At 34.9% G+C, this 18,732-nt stretch overlaps 1 protein-coding gene across 1 annotated transcript; it reads right to left on the bottom strand.

The window, feature by feature from the left end:
• Window positions 1-18,732, bottom strand: atg3 (autophagy related 3). The gene is made up of 12 exons (XM_046852945.1): window positions 18,479-18,732; window positions 11,157-11,198; window positions 11,004-11,053; window positions 7,256-7,326; window positions 7,029-7,136; window positions 6,894-6,940; window positions 6,687-6,777; window positions 4,785-4,819; window positions 4,535-4,690; window positions 4,296-4,423; window positions 3,418-3,486; window positions 1-732 (listed from the first exon to the last, which is right to left on the bottom strand). The coding sequence occupies exons 1-12, from the start codon at window positions 18,548-18,550 to the stop codon at window positions 651-653; spliced, it is 951 nt and encodes a 316-aa protein (XP_046708901.1). The 5' UTR covers window positions 18,551-18,732; the 3' UTR covers window positions 1-650.

Below are 18,732 nucleotides of genomic sequence, written 5' to 3'. Positions count from 1 at the left end.
TGCAAGTATGCAAATACTTTATTTGGAAAGACATTAGTAGCGCCTGAATATGATGCTTGCACAGGCACTCACTGTGAAAATGTTATGCCTCAGGCAGCAATATACAACAAGAGAACAGAGAAATTACATGCCAGAGTCAAAGACTGCGATATACTTTGATCAACATTGTTGAGAAGGATACTTAAAAACCTATTAGCCACTTACTTTGGATCAGAAATAGATATAATGGACAGTAATTCCAAAACTCAAAATCATTTAAACAACTTGTCATAAATGACACTATCTCACAAGAATCAACAGGTGCAACACAGTACATTATTTATTCCACACCTAGTCAGAAATAGCAGTAAGCAGAAGTAACGGTTGATCCTTTTTGAAACCACTAATACATAATATAGAACTGGTGTTCCAATCCAGTGTAAATATTAAACCTTTTTTGCATGAGGCAAGCATGAGAAGGGGTTAAAATGAAAAAGGAATATGCCATATGGAGTTACAGCTGGGAGTTAATCATTTAAACCTTTTACCAATGCAATTTCCCATAACGTTGTTTAACTATGTAAAACTGCTTGTATATATGTGTTGCTGGCCTCTGCCTCAATTCCATTCAGCCCACTTTGAAGAAGAACTCCAGCTACATTCCTGGAAAGTTACATAGTGAAGTGTCTTGTGTAATCATATTCTATTGTTGGAATAACAGCTTGCACAAATTTGAGGAAAATCAAGAGGTACCTGGAGAACATAATTAAGGAAGCATTATAAGGGAAAATAATTCTGGGTAATTTTCTGCAATTCATATTTTTTTTTAAATAGTAAGATAAATTTGAAATGGGCTACACTGTTTTACAGTGGACAGCAGACACTAAATAATTTTTTTTTAGCAACCACTAGCATGACTTCTGATTATATAAATAAAAGTATACCGCAATCTTAAGAACGTTGATTCAAATCTGAGAGTGTAACTGCTGCTATAGCATTTATGCAATTCTATAATTCTAACGACATTCATCATATAATCTGATTAATGCTGATTTAGAACTGAGGCAAGATTTCAGATTCATTTCATACAATGTGAATGCAATTACATTGGTGTGAAAAAGAGTTTCCTGATTTTTTTTGCATATTCAGTCACACTTCAGATCATCAAACTAATTTACATATTAGTAAAAGATAACAAGTGAACACAACATGCAGTTTTTAAATAAAGGTTTTTATTAATGAGGGAAAACAAAATCCAAAACTACATGGTCCTGTGTGAAAAAGTGTTTGCCCCCCTGTTAAAACTGTGGTTTATCACACCTGAGTTCAATTTCTCCAGCCACACCCAGGCCTGATTACTGCCACACCTGTTCAAAATAAAAATAAAAAAACCTCTTAAATAGGACCTGCCTGACAAAGTGAAGTAGACCAAAAGATTCTCAGACGCTAGACATCATGCTGAGATCTAAAGAAATTCAGAAACAAATGAGAAAGAAAGTAATTGATCTATCAGTCTGGAAAAGGTTATAAAGCCATTTCTAAAGCTTTGAGACTCCAGCAAACCACAGTGAGAGTCATTATTTACAAATGGCAAAAACATGGAACAGTGGAGAACCTTCCCAGGAGTAGCTGGCCAACCAAAATTACCTTAAGAGCACAGCGACGACTCATCCAAGAGGTCTCAAAAGACCCCACAACAACATCCAAATAACTGCAGGCCTCACTTGGCTCAGTTAAGGTCAGTGTTCATGACTTCACCATAAGAAAGAGACTGAGTTCCAAGACGAAAACCACTGCTGAGCAAATAGAACATAAAGGCTAGTTTCAGTTTTACCAGAAAACATCTTGATGATCCCCAAGACTTTTGGGAAAATACTCTGACAAGACAAAAGTTGAACTTCTTGGAAGGCGTGTTTCCTATTTCGTCTGGTATAATAGTAACACCGCATTTCAGAAAAAGAACACCATACCAACAATAAAATATGGTGGTGGTAGTGTGATGGTCAGAGGCTGAGGTTTTGCTGCTTTAGGAGCTGGAAGACTTGCTGTGATAAATTGAACCATGAATTCTGCTGTTTACCAAAAATCCTGAAGGAGAATGTCTGTTCTTGACCTCAAGCTGAAGCGAACTTGGGTTCTGCAGAAGGACAATGATCCAAAACACACCAGCAAGTGCACCTCTGAATGGCTGAAGAAAAACAAAATTAAGACTTTGGAGTGGCCTAGTCAAAGTCCTGACCTGAATCCTATTGAAATGCTGTGGCATGACCTTAAAAAGGCGGTTAATGCTCGAAAACCCTCCAATGTGGCTGAATTACAACAAATCTGCATAGATGAGTGGACCAAAATTCCTCCACAGCGCTGTAAATGCTTGATTGCAGTTGTTGCTGCTAAGGGTGGCCCAACCAGTTATTAAGTTTAGGGGGCAAACACTTTTTCACACATAGTCTTGGATTTTGTTTTCCCTCAATAACAATTTAAAAACTGCATGTTGTGTTCACTTGTGTTAACTTTTACTAATATTTAAATTAGTTTGATGATCTGAACACTTTTTCACACCACTGTATCTTAAGAAATAGCTGTTATACAAAGAAATCTAAAACCAGTGATAAAAGTACATTTTGTAAAAGCAATTATTTAAGATTTTACAGTCAATCTAATAGAATGTCTTCTAACCCATTTTTAGCAGTGAACCAGTGAATGTCAAAAGTTTAAAAACTATTATAAAACTCATGCATGTTTTATACACAACAAACTAGATAAAAGGCAAAAATGTGTGGACAGTGTATGACTGGAAGAAGGTTCTGTGAACAGAGTTCAAATTTGATTATTTGTGGCTCTAACAGAAGAACGTAATATAGACATCAGGAGAATTTACCAGGGATTATAACAGGAGAGAACAGTAATGTTACCAGATTGCCCCATACTCAGAGTCAAACAAGGAGGCTGAAGCTTAATGTTTTGAAGTTGTTTTGGAGCAGGAAAGGTTGGAGACTTATTACAGGTAAAAGGAATACTGAAAGAAAATGGCTAGCAAACCATACTTTATGGATGGACATACATTTCCAACGGAATAATTGGATCCAATTGCAATAAGGCAAAGCAAATGAAATATACATCCAAGCTCTGTAAGCATAATTAACAGTCAGCTGGGGTGTAATCTATCATAAAATGGTCTGCCTACATCGCAAGGTCAGAAAGAAATATCCAACGAGCAAAGACCACCTTTGGCAAGCTTTACAAGAGGCATTTTAGCTGAATAACTGAAGAAACTGTCAAGATGTCAAGAGTGTATAAAACTGTTATTTATGCAAAGGAAGAATTGTTTTCAATGAAAATAAAGTTTAACATCTGTATATTTGTTTGTTGCATATAAACAAAAGGAACATGCATGTGTCTCTTAACAACAATAAGAGATTACTTGCAAAGTAAGGATACATATGAACCCCAAGCTCTCCTCCACCTTCAGCCACAGTTTCAATGATCTTCTTCATCACTTCAGCATGTCTGGAGAAAATAAAAAGACAAATATTTTATTGAGATAAAAATAAAAGCTAGCAAGGACTAAATAATTAATAAATAAAAGGACTAAACTGATTTCTGACAATCGAAAAATGTTATGTCTAAAATGAAGCTTTAGGAAACCTTTGGGAAATGTCTGCTTTCAGGAACCATAGTTTTACACAAAACTACAGTGAAATGTTTTAATTCTATTTCTAATACCAACTAGCTGTTCTGCCTTAAAGATAACATTCTACAAAAAGACAGTTTAACAAATGCTGTAGGAAAAACAGACACCAGTTTTTACCTAAACAGCTCTCACAAACTCACCTATGTCATAAAAAAAAGGTGCCGAATGATTTAATAAAATATTTAAAAAAAAAATAGAATTTTACTGTAAGAATCAAACAATATTTTGTGAAGAGACAAACATGATGTTCTTGTTTTAATTCTGACATAATGAAACAATGATAGAAAGATGCAGCAATAATCCACCGCAACATATGAAAAGAACAGAAAGGGTCTCATACAGCAATCTCATGCTAAAACACTGCACTTTCTACACTACAATGAGGGTTTACTAAATTGGGACTATTGAATACCTACTGGATATAGAAATTCAATATATTTTATTTTACTAAATTTGTTAATTTATTAAGTAAAAAAATGTACATTAATTTATGCGGGGAAGAGAGTTTTTTGTTATGCCTACTGTGACTTAGGAAGCCATTTTTGTTATTTCACAAGAAGATATGGGCCAAACCTTTACAAACCCCATACCTTTTCACCTTGTGTGGTGATTAAAGTTTTATTACCTGCATGGATGTACAGAGCACATAGCAGGAGGAGGCAGGTGTGGGTGGTTTTCAATGGTGACTGTTTTCTTCACATGGTCCTGGCTGATGTCCTCATACATCTGATCAACAGTGAGAGGCTGTCTTTCCTAGGAAATAGCACAATACACAGGTATAAATGTAATGATAAAAATGACTGTGCTTTAATCCAAAATATCGTGTGTGTAGTTTTTTTTGTGCCATTTGGATTGTGCATGAACCTCATCATATCCGAACAGCCACAGCCTAGGAGTTTGATAGTACTTGTCATAAGTTATGTATAGATCATAGGTCCTTGTCTGTAGAATGGCATCTTCTCCGCTTGCCTCAGCCTTCCATTTAGCTGTATCTGCCATTTTTGTTGTGTCAAGAGTGGCCTAAACAAATGGTAAAACAATACAAATATTAATATTTATTCTCCTATTTGTCCCCTATTTACAAGAAGAGAGAAAAATAATTTACAGAACTCACCTCATCGGTTTCCAAAAGCCCACTTTCTTCATACTCTAAAATATACAAATTTACTAGATTTATATTTGCACAGCAATTATTGTATTCATAAGATCCATGAGTGCCTCTGTAAAAACAGGAAACATCGAAGCAAGTACCGTATTTTTCGGACTATAAGCCGCTACTTTTTTCCCATGTTTTGAACCCTGCGGCTTAAACAACGAAGCGGCTTATTTATGAATTTTTCCTGGGTTTTACCGGTTTCACAAACTTCAAGCCAAAAAACTGAACGCCATAACATTCCTAATGAAATTTCCAAACAGAAACGAAAAAAACGCACCTCACCTGTGTTCTGAGCTGCACGGCATCGGGAGAAAAAACTTTTTTCTTAAACGCACGACGATGCCAAAAGATAAACTCCCGAGAGAAATAGTTGTGAAAGGAAGGAGGAAGACAGTGAACAATGACTTTCTTTGTCGGCTACTGTTTAGATACAAGCCGTTGTAACGCATTGAGTCTGGGTGAAGGGAGAGCTCGCTAACTCCAGTTGCAACAGAAATCATATAAGCACAGACAGGTTTCCAAAACTCGTGCTTTTTTATTTTTCTTGGCAACAGTGTTACGGGTTAGTCAAAGAAACTTAGAAATGAGCATCAGAAAATAATAAGGACATAATCCTCGGCCTCCACACATGCAGTAATAGCGGGAAAATGCTGTCCCAGGCTATTCCCAAAATGCCGCTATGCTCCTAAAGGAAGCGCAACTTATTTCACCCGTTACACCGTGTAACAGACACTGTCTTTCGTTAAAGCCTGTGTAGAGTTCATTAGTTTCGCTTATAGACAGGTGCGGCTTATTTATGTTTAAAATAAAAATCTGTCAGTCAATGTCAGATTGGCTTATATATGGGTGCGCTTTATAGTCCGGAAATTACGGTAAGTAAAAGTCCGAGAGTGACTGTGATTAATATGTTTCAACTAGCATCAAGTTATTTAACCCTAACTGATGATGCAGGTAGCTTCTCAAACAACTTTGTCGGGAGACATATCTTGTGGTTTTGGAAAAGATGCTACTTTAAAATTTGGTTAAGAACTGTACAATGCATTTCTAAAGCCTGGAAGGATAGTGGAATCACCTTCAAGGAACAAATGTGGTTGGTAAAAAATAAAAATAAAAATAAAAAAAAATAAAAAAAAGAATTATAATGATCAGATATCACTCATTTTGTAAAAAAACAAACAAAAAAAAACCCCGTAAAAGCATTTTCATACATACAATGAGAAGAAAGGGATTGGGAGCAAACAGCTGTGAAGCTTGGAGTAAGCAGATGTGTAGACTTAAGAAAACCAAATCTGCATAGAAAGAAAACCTTTTCAATGAGGCTAACCAGGAAAAAAAGTCCAAATGCTAGGGAGCTTAAATATTGGACCGATGGAAAAAGGTCACGTAAATCTGGATTTATCAGACCACGCTGTTCTAGAGTTATGGGTTCATCGGGTTAAAAAGAGAGAAGTTATGTACCCATTATGACTTGTGCCTACCATACAAGCATACAGGCATTGTTACAATATGGGGCTGTTTCAATTGGTTAGATCTGGGTTCAACAACATGTTGTGCCCAAAAAGCCAGGTTTCTTTTTTTTCATTAATGTATTTTTGTCTTCCCTGGGCATATTACAAGATGACAATGCCATGATTTATTGGGCTCAAATTGTGAAAGAGTGGTTCATGGAGCATTAATACCACAGAGTCTAGACTTTAACCCAACTGAGAATCTTTGGGATGTGCTAAAGCAAACTTTATGCACAGCTGCGAATCTCCCATCACCAGTACAATATCTTGGCTAAAAATTTATGCCAAACTGGACAGAATTAACATATTTATATTCTAATTCTTTACTGATTTCATATTTTCTTTTAGTTACCTTTCATATCTGCTGCTTCTACTTCATCATCATCATCATCATCATCATCACTATTTCCACTGCCCATGTGCAAATTCATGTTCATATTGTCCTTCAAAAGAAAAAAAAAAAACAATTTGGTTCAGCTTAAAAAAAACCCAGGTGTTAGGTAAGTAATGAAATTGAAATTTATATGTTGTGAGAATTTATGTACAGCTTCCAACTTACTTTGTTATCCAATGAGATTTCACGAACTGCGTCAGTCACACCAGCCACTGGCAATGCAATAGTGATAAATACTTTTATTACTTAAAATATTTAAAAGTAACTTTTTAAAATAATTGTACTGAATTTTGACCTTACCAGAGTTATGATATGTGTCAACCCATCCTCCATCTCCATCATCCTCTTCTATAATGGCCTCCAGCTCATCGGAGTACTCCATTTGTTTACAACGCTTGTAACATGGAACTGAGACAGATGAAGCTACACCATGAATTCTGACATCTTAAGACTGTAATTTATCTGAAACTAAATTATTTATGAATTTATTAATTAAAATATCCGCACTCAAATTAGGTGTTACATACCATTACGGGTTAACAGAAACTGCTTGTCATTTGGCAAGTACTGTTTCACCTTTGCTTCTTCTCCTGATGCCCTACAATTAAACAAAATGATTTAAAAGAACTCAAGAACTCACAAGAAGGAAAATATCCTTAAGTAAAAAGATTGCCATTAGTATGGCAATAATCAGTCTAACACAACCTGAACAAGAGTTGGAAAGATTAGAGAACGATTATATAAAACAACACCTTTTGATGGTCATTTAATCTAAACACCACTGAACACTTAAACTAATGAGTATGTAATTAAGCTATATTTTAATGAACATAATAACTAGGGCTGCAACAACTAATCAATAAAAAAACAATAATGTTTGATAATGAAATTCGTTGTCAATGAATGCTATTATCGATTAGTTGGGCTGGTCAAATTATGGGTTACCGTGATGGCAAGATAACACAGTCACTTGTGAAATGGCAGAGAGTACAGGTCAACCGACAGCAGTCGTAGTAGTCAAGTACAGCTGCAACTAATGTTTATTTTGATAATTAATTAATCGGGTGATTTTTTGCCGCCTCCGATTAATTGGATATATAAATTATGTATAAAAGTGTACTTTGAAAAATAAAGTTTATCTTTAATTTTGACATTTTAAAGCTTATAGTGGCTGCTTGTTGAGGAGGGCATGTGATTTCTCCTTTAACAAATTCATTTATGCTGGGTTGTTTGTTTCAATTTTTTTCTAGAATAGACATTCTAAATTTAGAATGTATATTTTATATATATATATATATATATATATATATATATATATATATATATATATATATATATATATATATATATATACACACACATACATTATTTTTATATATAAATAATAAATATAAAAAAAAAAAAATATATATATATATATATATATATAAAAAGAAAAAAATATATATATATATATATACACAAAATTTGTCAAAACAATGTTGTATTATATTTTATATACTTTTTAGGCATGGTTGTTAACTTGCTATCTGCACTTTCATCTACACAAATTGTTTTGGCTTGTATTCTGAAATGCTGCTTTTTTTTTTTTTACAGAAACAAACCCAGCAATAATTAATTTGTTAAAGGAGAAACCCCACATGCACTCCTCAACAAGCAGCTACCTAGCACTCCCTAGCAAAATGTGAATGTTAGCAATGGGCATCCCCAACTGGTTGAGCAGGTGCATCACACAACACCTAAAGTACTAGTCACGATGCACCCACCACAGCAAAGTGGGCATGATATGTCACAGAGGCATCATAGCAGTGTCTTGTAAAAGCAGGCTCTTACAAGAATCACATTTAGGATACATTTAGGGCACATGTTGGAACCCCTTAATAAGATTTCATAAAATATTCTTTTCTAAAACAGGCACTACTACACACAGTCTATGTACTGATGATTACATTAACAAATCAGTCCAAAAAACTCATAATAAAAATAGACTCTACAGTTCAAATCTATTAACTAGGTGATCAACCTTGGTCTACAAAGGCCTAGAAAGTTCATTGCAGAATATACCCCGCCGTAGCCATTAGACAACATACAGATCTAAGGGAGTAGCACAACACCTAGCCATTCCTCAGACTTCTTATTTGCTAAATGCCAAGACAATGTTTGTTCCTCTGAATAAGAAGAGATTAACCTACAGACAGATAATCAAAGTAAGTTACCACCATATCATTTTAATAAAGTAGGACTGTTAAATTTCATCTCAGGCCCACACAGACACTGCTTTATTGATGCAGTACAGGGACATTGCTACAAACAATATATCTGAACACATCACTAGTGATTGAAAGCTTCGATCTAATTTAAACACAGCATTATCATGAACGAATATGAGAAGGCAGATAATTATGATAGAAAGCAGGTGTGGAACTTGCTTGATCAACAGGGCCACAGTTGAGAGGGTGGGCAGCTTTAAAAACCTCAGGGTGCATCTCACCTAAGACCCAACTTGGACAACTCACACAATCAACTAAATGACAAGGGACAAGCATATGATCCATCATCTGCCTGCATAGGTTTAAGGCATCCCACAGAGTAATCTTTACATGATGGCTATGGAGATTCTTTAGTCAACATGTTCTACCAGCCTTAAAACAAACGCAATTATGAAGCAAACAGTTTGTGTGTGTGTGTGTGTGTGTGTGTGTGTGTGTGTGTGTGTGCGTGTGCGCGCGCAACATTTTAAATGTAGTTTAAATGATACTGATCAAGACAACCAATTCTGCCTTTATCATTGTTGGGGACCTGTTGGAGTGGTAGTAGCAGTGGTTTAGGCTCTGGGTTACCGATCGGATGGTGTGGGATTCAAGCCCCGGTTTCGCCAAGCTGCCACTCTTGGGCCCTTGAGCAAGGCCATTAACCCTCTGTGCTCCAGGGGCTACATGTGAGAATCACATGTAGCTGTCTCCTGCCCGAACAACTACCTCCCTGTAGCAATGATATCAGTGTTCATGAACTGTTTTGAGCATATTGCCAGATCCCACTTCTGCACTTCTCTACCATATCTTATCATTCCAATTAATTCACTGACAGTGCTACTGCAATGGCCATGCACTCTGCCCTAAAACACCTGGAGGAAAGAGACACCTATGTGCAGATGCTGTTTATCGATTACAGCTCTGCATTCAATACCATTATCCATACCAATCTTTTTCAAGTCGAAAGATCTAGGACTTAGCAGTCATTTGTGTAAGTGGATTCTGGACTTCCTGACTGGTCTACCCCAGGCGGTAAGAACTGGCAGTTACACATCTTCCACAGTCACACTTGGCTCCATGGGGGTGTCTGCTTAATTCCCGTAAATGTTTACTTTTTAAAAAGTTTCTTCTTAATAAAAAAAAAAAAAATGCCCAAATGTTTCACAAAAATGCAGGTCTGGATTTGCTGAATGTCTTACATTTTTTCCTTTTCACATCCTCTGATTTAGAACAGATGTGAGGTATCTGCAAATTCTTCATATTTTTTCTACAAATTATCTATGGTTTAAGTACAGGATTCAACTGTGCCACTCAAGGACAATCAGACACTTGTCCAAAGCCTCTCCAAAATGCTTTGGATTGATTAATGTTGTTCTTATGAACAGTAAACTACTTATTGTGAGTACCATATTGTGAATTCATGCATGTTTTGGAGCAGTTTTATTTTATTTTATTTTTTACATAATCTCTGTCTATTAAACTGTGCTTATCATTTGCTCACATTGTGCTTTTCAAAATATTTTCTTTGACATTTGACACAAATGGACTCAGGTCATGCCCAGAGTCTTTTGGAGAAAGTAAAAGATTAGTTTGTAATTTTCCATAAAGTTTTTAACAAAAATTTTACTTTTACTTTGTTATTACAGTTTTAACTATTATGTTAGGATACAAAGTGTGTAAAAGTTAAAGTGGTCTAAATAAGTTTTAAACCAATGTACCTAACAGTTATTATCCAAATAAATAGTAATTTTGATGGTAATTTCTAAACCTATCCATTTCATTCCTTCTTTTCTTTGCTTCTTTTAGAGAATTTCCTGCACTTTCACTTCCATTCCCCTACTTTTTTGTTACTGGCAGCCTCCCCTAGATTTAGATTTCTCCAGTTTATTTTTCTTCCCCTTGCTTGTTGATTACTTTTATTTTTCTGTTCATTTCTTCTAGTGCTGTAGAAAGCATGTAATTTTCTGCTTTCGTTATGCAGTCTTTGGTATGAACACTAGAAAATGAACTTAAGAGATCTTACCATTTCCATGTGGGGCAGTGATGAACTAGATGATCTCCTGCAGCAACAAACTGTATAAAGTATTTGATTTAGTGAAATAAAATCCAATATGACCATTTAATAGCACATAAAATAACATAATATATTAATTTTAAATCACAATACAGAATTTACCTCCTCTGGAGTTATAACTCCAGTTTCTTTAAACTTGGATTCCTGCAAAAAGCAGTGAAACAATGAATTAAGACAAACATTGTAGTGATCATAATTTTCTTGGGAAACAATTTAAATTATGCTAGAAGCCATGAAGACTAATATCAGTGACATCCCTATAGTAATGCTATATTAATGCTGCACTTGCATTTGAGGTATAATCCTAATTTATTAAAATGCATATAGACAACTTTAATTATAAATAAGATATTTGTTATCATAAGCATCTACTTCAGTGACATGTAATCATATTATTCATATAAATTATATTATTGCATGTATTTACTTATTTGTACTGCATAAAAATTGTGAAGCCCAGTCATTTGATACTTTTGACATTAATTAAAGAACATGAAAAAGGACTGTAAACCAAAAAAACAGCCATAAATGAAGACAAATAATACATGTCATTCAAATATGACCAAATATAGCAGCATATGAATGGAGGGCAGGCTGTTTTATGAGCATAGATTCAGCTAAATATCTGGGGGTCATTTGTCAATAGCCAATCAATATAATGTCCAAATTAAGGCATTGATTATTCGGATAAGAAGAACTTTTTATTTATTAAAGAGCAATATTAAATATACAAGAGAAATTACAAATTTAATTGCATACAAGAATATCTGTTAAAAACTAAACCTATTTAATGCATTTAATTGTCATATTACATCAAAATGCAAATACAAATATATAAATAATATATAAAAATTAGAAATTACTTAATTTTTTTTTAAAAAGGTAAACACACTGTATGGTGTTTTCTTTATGTTTTAATTTGGAAAGTTTCTGTCGTGTAGTCTGAATCTTCTCCTCACCCCTCGCCATTTTCTTGTCATTCCTCCATTTTTCATTCTGCAGCATCTTCTGTGTTGTATGGAAGCCCGTTTTCACAACATGGAGAAAAAAAGTTGGCCTAATTCCAACTATATTTATCGCAATTCCGACTTTTTTTTAAGTAATTCGTATGTCTTGCCATTCAGACTTTTTTCCTCACAATACTGACTACTTTTTCCTAACAATTCTGACTTTTTTAATTACAATTCAATTACAATTATTTTTCGTAAATAACCAACATTTCTCATGCATTCACCAGTAACCATGTTTTTGGCCTAAAGTTTGAACCTGTTTGCAAATAAATTATGCCTCTTCTGCTTCATCAGAGCTGATGGTTAAGCAGAGTTCTCTCCAGGGATCAGAGGCTTAGTACATAGCACATATACCATGTGATTCTATTGATTGTAAACCATTTCATTTTCAATGTGTAAAGCTTTCTGGCACTACAGAGGGGGTGACGCTTTCTGATTGGCTAAAAAAAAGTTGGAATTGCGACAAATATTTCTTAGAATTGCAAGAAAATAAGTTGGAATTGGTAGAAATAAAATCGGAATTGCAAGAAAAAAAAAAATTCTGAATTGCGAAAAAAAAATCCAAATTAGGCAAAAAATTTTATTGTGGCAGAAACGGGCCTCCAGTGTTTACCTGTTAAAAGCGCTCCGGAGTTTGGAGGATGGTGCATCAGTAATAATAGTCCATGGGGAAACATGGTGCTCTGTGTGTAGTTAAATGGACTAAATGAAACATCGAGGCAAATAATTTGCCTTGATGCATTTTTGTATTTGAATTACCATAATTTCCGGACTATAAAGCGCACCCATATATAAGCACCCACTGAATTTGACAAAGATTTTTATTATTAACATAAATAAGCCACACCTGTCTATAAGCCTATATGTCTACACTAAAACTAATGAACTTTACACAGGCTTTAACGAAAGACACTAAATGCAATATGTTGCGCTTCTATTAGGAGCATAGCAGTATTTTGGGAATAGACTGCCACTGTATTTTTCCGGTATTACTGCATGTGTTCAAGATGAGGATTATGTCCTTATTATTTTTTGATGCTCATTTCTAGGTTTCTTTGACTAACCCGTAACGCTGTTGCCAAGAAAAATAAAAAAGCACGAGTTTTGGAAACCTGCCTATGCTTATATGATTTCTGTTGCAACTGGAGTTAGCGAGCTCTCCCTTCACCCAGACTCAACCCGCTACAACGGCTTGTATCTAAACAGTAGCCTTCCAAGAAAGTAATTGTTCACTGTCTTCCTCCTTCCTTTCACAACTATTTCTCTCGGGAGTTTATCTTTTGGCAAGGTCATGCGTTTAAAAAAAAATAATTTACTCCCGATGCTGTGCAGCTCAGAACACAGGTGAGGTGCGTTTTTTCGTTTCCGTTCGGAAATTTCATTGGTCTAATGTTATGGGGTTCAGTTTTTTGGCTTGAAGTTTGTGAAACCGGGAAAAACCCAGGAAAAATTCATAAATAAGCCGCTTCGTTGTTTAAAACATGGGAAAAAAGTAGCGGCTTATAGTCAGAAAAATACGGTAAACGTAGAATTAAAAATAAACCACATAATACCTTGCATCACTGTCTGATAATGAAAACATCATAGCTATTTATACCACACACATTTCGAACCTTAATCTCATCCGATTTCAGTTTATATGAATCAAGCACATATATCTCTCTAGTCCAAAGCACATTTGTTTTACTGCGAGTTTCTTGAATGTACTTTCAAGTTCACTAGATTCTTTCTTTTAATTAAAACACTACAAATGTTTCCTTTGTTGCTGATTGCCATAAACATACTTTTTAGATACAGAACTAGACTCCAAAAACATAAACAGAAAAATCCATTCCCTTATTTATTTGATTGTGGGTATAGCTTGTAGAATTTGGTTAAAGTAATAGTTTTCAACAAGGTATATAGAGTTTTATGGTTTAAAAATTTTTATGTCATTTCTGTGCAAATAATTTAATAAAACGTTCAACACACAATTCGTTTTGTTTTGCCTCTGCTAAAAAGATGATCAACTATGACCCAAATTAATAACTAAATGAATACTCTAAAACTAATTAAATAAACTGATGTCTTTATCTATTTCTAAACTTGTTGACATTAAAAGTATAAAATCTTTAACTTGATTTACTGTCTACAGCTGTAGTCATGTTTAAACAATAACAAGCATTATACACACTAAAAACCACCAATTGTTAATGAATGACAATTCCCAAAACATGACAACGACAATGCTATAAAATACATACAAAATAGAAAAAAACACAATTATAATGCGTGCGATTTCATGCATTTGTGATGCTCCCTCCCCCAATGTCGCATATGAAAAACAACTTACAGTAATAGGTACTACAGCGCCATTAGTGCGCTACTGTTTCTAATTCACTGTTGTCCCATTGACCTTGAATACTCGTTACTCTGCCACCTATTGGTTATTTATGATTCTGCAAAAGTAATAAAAGCACTCAGTTCTTCCTCCCTCAGAAAGTCAGATATACTAGAATTCAAAAACAAAAACGGAGGTGTTATTCTCAGAAAGTATATTAAGTTTATTAAGGTGACATTTAAAAACTCATATGTATTTAAATGAACAAAAATGTTTTAACTGATAGCTTTACTGATAGTTTTGATGAACAATTACAATAATAATGCTACAGGGATTTCCTGACTATCAAGAGATTTTTTTTAAGTTGTGTTGTGCGACTTGGAGGCATTTAAGGCTCCTAATAAGAGCAAATTAATTAGCAATTTGTTGGCGGAGAAATAGGTGGGTGGGTGCGTGTATAAAAAAAAAATAATAAAATAAAATAAAATAAAAAAACACAGCTAGGTCAAACCACAAGTAAATATCTGGGCCAATAAATTTCAGCAGGCTGCCTTGTCAATTCAGAGCAAATAAAATACATATTATTAGCACCCAGGACTGAAAAAACATGTCATGATTTTTCTTAGAAGTCTACAGTGTCTCTAAGGTCATGGTCAATAAAAAAAGTCCATTAAACTCTTCACACATCTTCCCATGAATTTGTCGAATAATAGTAAAAGTCTACTAGTCATTTGTGATTCAGCAACAATGATGGATCTATGCCGTACAAACTCGCTTCATAAGTGAGACGACCCAAAAAAAAATAAAACATTTGGAAATTTTCTTTAGTTAACAAAAAAGCCTTTTCAGTGATAGCATTCGTAATATTTTTCATTACCAATAACAACCTTTCTTAAGTGTTTTTAAGCAGTTTTGGCCATTTGTGGATTTTTTCTCTCCTTATTTCAAAGACAAATCAAAGAAAGGTCTGAGTAACATTAAAAGTAAATCAATTTTTATTGCAGAATTTAAAATTATCTGCTCTTTAAAGTCCTATCTATACAACTGAACTAGTGGGATATTTTGATAGATTATACAGGACTTTTCAAACTGGTAGCTAATCAAATCAACTCATGTCAGTTTATAGTATCCAACTCTAAGATCACAATGACAATGAAATCATTTTACGGAAATGTTTTAAAGTAGTTCCTCTTCAAAGTCACCAAAATCTTCCATTATTATGGAAATGAGCTAGGACAATCAACTGAAAAACAGTTGATTGACAATGATTCACAGTGAGCTCCTCTATGCTTGCAATAAAAAAGAATAAAGTACACTTTAGAATTTTGTAGTATTTGCCATTCACAATCACAAAATCTGGCAATTAAATAAGGGCTATTTATATATTATTGATTATAAACCAGACAAAGAGGAAGATAATTTAACTCCATTATAAGAGTTTGCTGTGAGCAACACTATGATGGAAAATAACAGGTTCAATACCTTTACAATTAAAAGGTCAGTAAATCAGTTGAGCCAAGACAAGATCAATCTTGGCTCACATAAAAGTAAAACTGGAAAGTAAAATGTTAAATGCTTTCACATGCTCATCTTTGCTTCGTTTGGGTTCTCCGGTTTCTCTGTTTCTCCCACAATCCAAACATAGGTGGATTTTTAGTTAGGTGAAAATTCGGCCGATGTATTTATTTCTCTATGTACAGTGGCGATCAAAATTAGAGAACAATTTATAAACAATTAAACAATTCTGAAATAATGTCATCTGCTCAACAGTTGAAGGAGTTTTTGTCCTGTCTATACCATGCTACCAGAACACCTTTTCCACAAAATAACTAAGGCATTTAAAAAAAAAACATTATTTTATTTTAAATTAGAGAACACTTTCAGATACCTCCCAGTTATTGGTGTTAATCTGGTACCTGGTGCTAATTTCCTTGATTATCTGTCAACCCCTATTTAACTGGCAGCCTAACTTCCAGATTCACTGACTATGCAAGATGGTGGGCCGTTCTAAAGTGACTGAAAGCCTCCGGCAGCAGGTTGTCCAGATGAAGGCCAAAGGGATGACCCTATCAGCCATAGGAAGACAAGTTGGTCATTCCAAATCTGTGATTTCAAGAATATTGAATCTTTACAACATCACAAACTCATTCAAGAGAGGACAGGATACTGCGGAGGATCTCAATGGGCAATCGTTTCCACAGCTAGAATTGCTCACCAGTTCAGCGCTGAACAGGGTAAGGATCTGTCTCGTCATAGAGTGTCTCGACGTTTAAGAGCATTTGGACTGAAAGCCCACTCTGCAGTGACCAAACCTCTCATTAGCAGAAAGAATCAAAAGTCTAGACTAAGCTTTGCTGAGGAGCATGTTGTGTGGACAGAGGAGAACTGGTACAAAGTTCACTTCAGTGATATAAGCAAGTTTAATTTATTTGGGTCCGATGGGAAACATTATGTTCGGCGACAAACTGGACAAAGTCTGAACCCAAAGTGTGTAAAGAAGTCAGTGAAAGGTGGAGGAGGAAGTGTCATGGTTTGGGGCATGTTTTCTGCAGCAGGAGTTGGGCCTCTTATACAGCTACATGGCAGAGTGAATGCAAATGTTTATCAGAACCTTCTTCAACAACATATGGTTCCTTCCCTGCGTTCATCACCCAATCAGCCTGCAGTGTTCATGCAGGACAACGCTCCATGTCACACAGCAAAACGAGTAAAGCAGTTTCTTGAAACTGAAAATATTGAAATAATTAAATGGCCTGCCCAGAGTCCTGATCTCAACCCAATAGAGAACCTCTGGAAAATCCTTGGTGACAAAGTTATGGCCAAGAAACCCACTACAGTCACCGAACTGTGGAGGAGACTGGAAGAAGAGTGGACCAAAATCACACCAGAGCAGTGTGAGAGACCAGTGCTGTCCTGTGGTCGCAGATGTGCTGAAGTCATTCAGAGCAGAGGCCTGTACACTTCCTACTGATTGCTGACTGTTGTAACCTTCAGAAAATTTTGTTGTAATCTTTTTCCATGCTAAAGTCATTGTTGTTCTCTAATTTTGATCAGTGTTTTTTCTGCAAAATAATGTTTTTTTTATTTTTTAAATGCCTTAGTTATTTTGTGGAAAAGGGGTTCTGGTAGCATGGTAGAGACAGAACAAAAACTCCTTCAACTGTTGAGCAGTGAAGAAAACATTATTTCAGAATTGTTCAATTGTTTATAAATTGTTCTCTAATTTTGATCGCCAGTGTTATGCTGTATAATATCCATATATTTCACAAATGTAGGTTATGGAAGTTGAAACCATGAACTAAAATTAATATTTTAAAAGGTTAAGTTGTGGGTTATACAATGCATGTTTTGTAGGCAGTTGCATCACTTTTAGGTTTGTGTGGAGAATATTTTGGCTGTTAGAAAGCGCCCACATTTGCGACACATCGGAAGCGTCTTAACAATCATTTCACAATACATTTCTAAGACATAATAATAATAATAATAATAATAATAATAGCCAAAGTTATTGTCAAAGATTAGAAACAAAACTGACTTTTATGCATTGTTCTTTTTTTTTTTTTTTTTTTTGCAGCATCATCTTAAATTATTTTATCCTCATTTGTGGTTATCCAGTTTTTGGGTTTTTTTTATATTTGTATCTTTGACACATCCAAGATTGTGGTAAATAGTCAAAAATAATCAAGTCCACAATTACTTTTTATATACAATTTCAGTCATTCTATGTGTTTTTCCCTATCTGTGACTTCACAAATGATATTGGTAATTAAAAATTAAAAGTCCTGGATAAAAAAAATAATTTAGTAATTTTTGTAATCAGAACTGAGGTTGATTAACAGATTTAAGTGAAAAAAGTAGAAAAGATATTGATCTGATATATTTTTATAGCACTTACACTTGCCGGAACGGACTTTGTGGCACTATTTATAACACCGGATAAGGTTTAATAACTAATCTATGCGCTAGCCTGCGTCTGAATTTCACATCTTCTCCCTGACAGAAAGAGAAAGTAAATGATGCTGCTCATCATCATCGAAGATGTCTACTTTAGTCGATAAAGAGCTAGCAAACTGGCGTACACGTTACGGGCTTACCTTCAGGACGGGCGTTAGAAACTCAGCTACCCCTAGAGCTGTGCCTTTCACAGAATTGATGACGTTCTGCATGGTGACAATTAAATACCACGGTGATAAAAGCCGCCTTCGTCCTAATGCTTTGAGTTTTCAAGTCTTCTAGTTCCAACTACTACTTACAGATTTTCTGTTTAGCAAGCCTCTATCAAAAACCACGTGACCCAAGTCATCCGACTGTCACTTCCGACCTCAAAGTCACGTGAACATGGCGCATG

The sequence above is a fragment of the Silurus meridionalis genome, chromosome 1 (genome assembly GCF_014805685.1).
Source record: "Silurus meridionalis isolate SWU-2019-XX chromosome 1, ASM1480568v1, whole genome shotgun sequence".
Taxonomy (NCBI): Eukaryota; Metazoa; Chordata; class Actinopteri; order Siluriformes; family Siluridae; genus Silurus; species Silurus meridionalis.
Note: the sequence above shows the minus strand (reverse complement) of the source record. Positions and strands in the feature narration are given on the sequence as shown.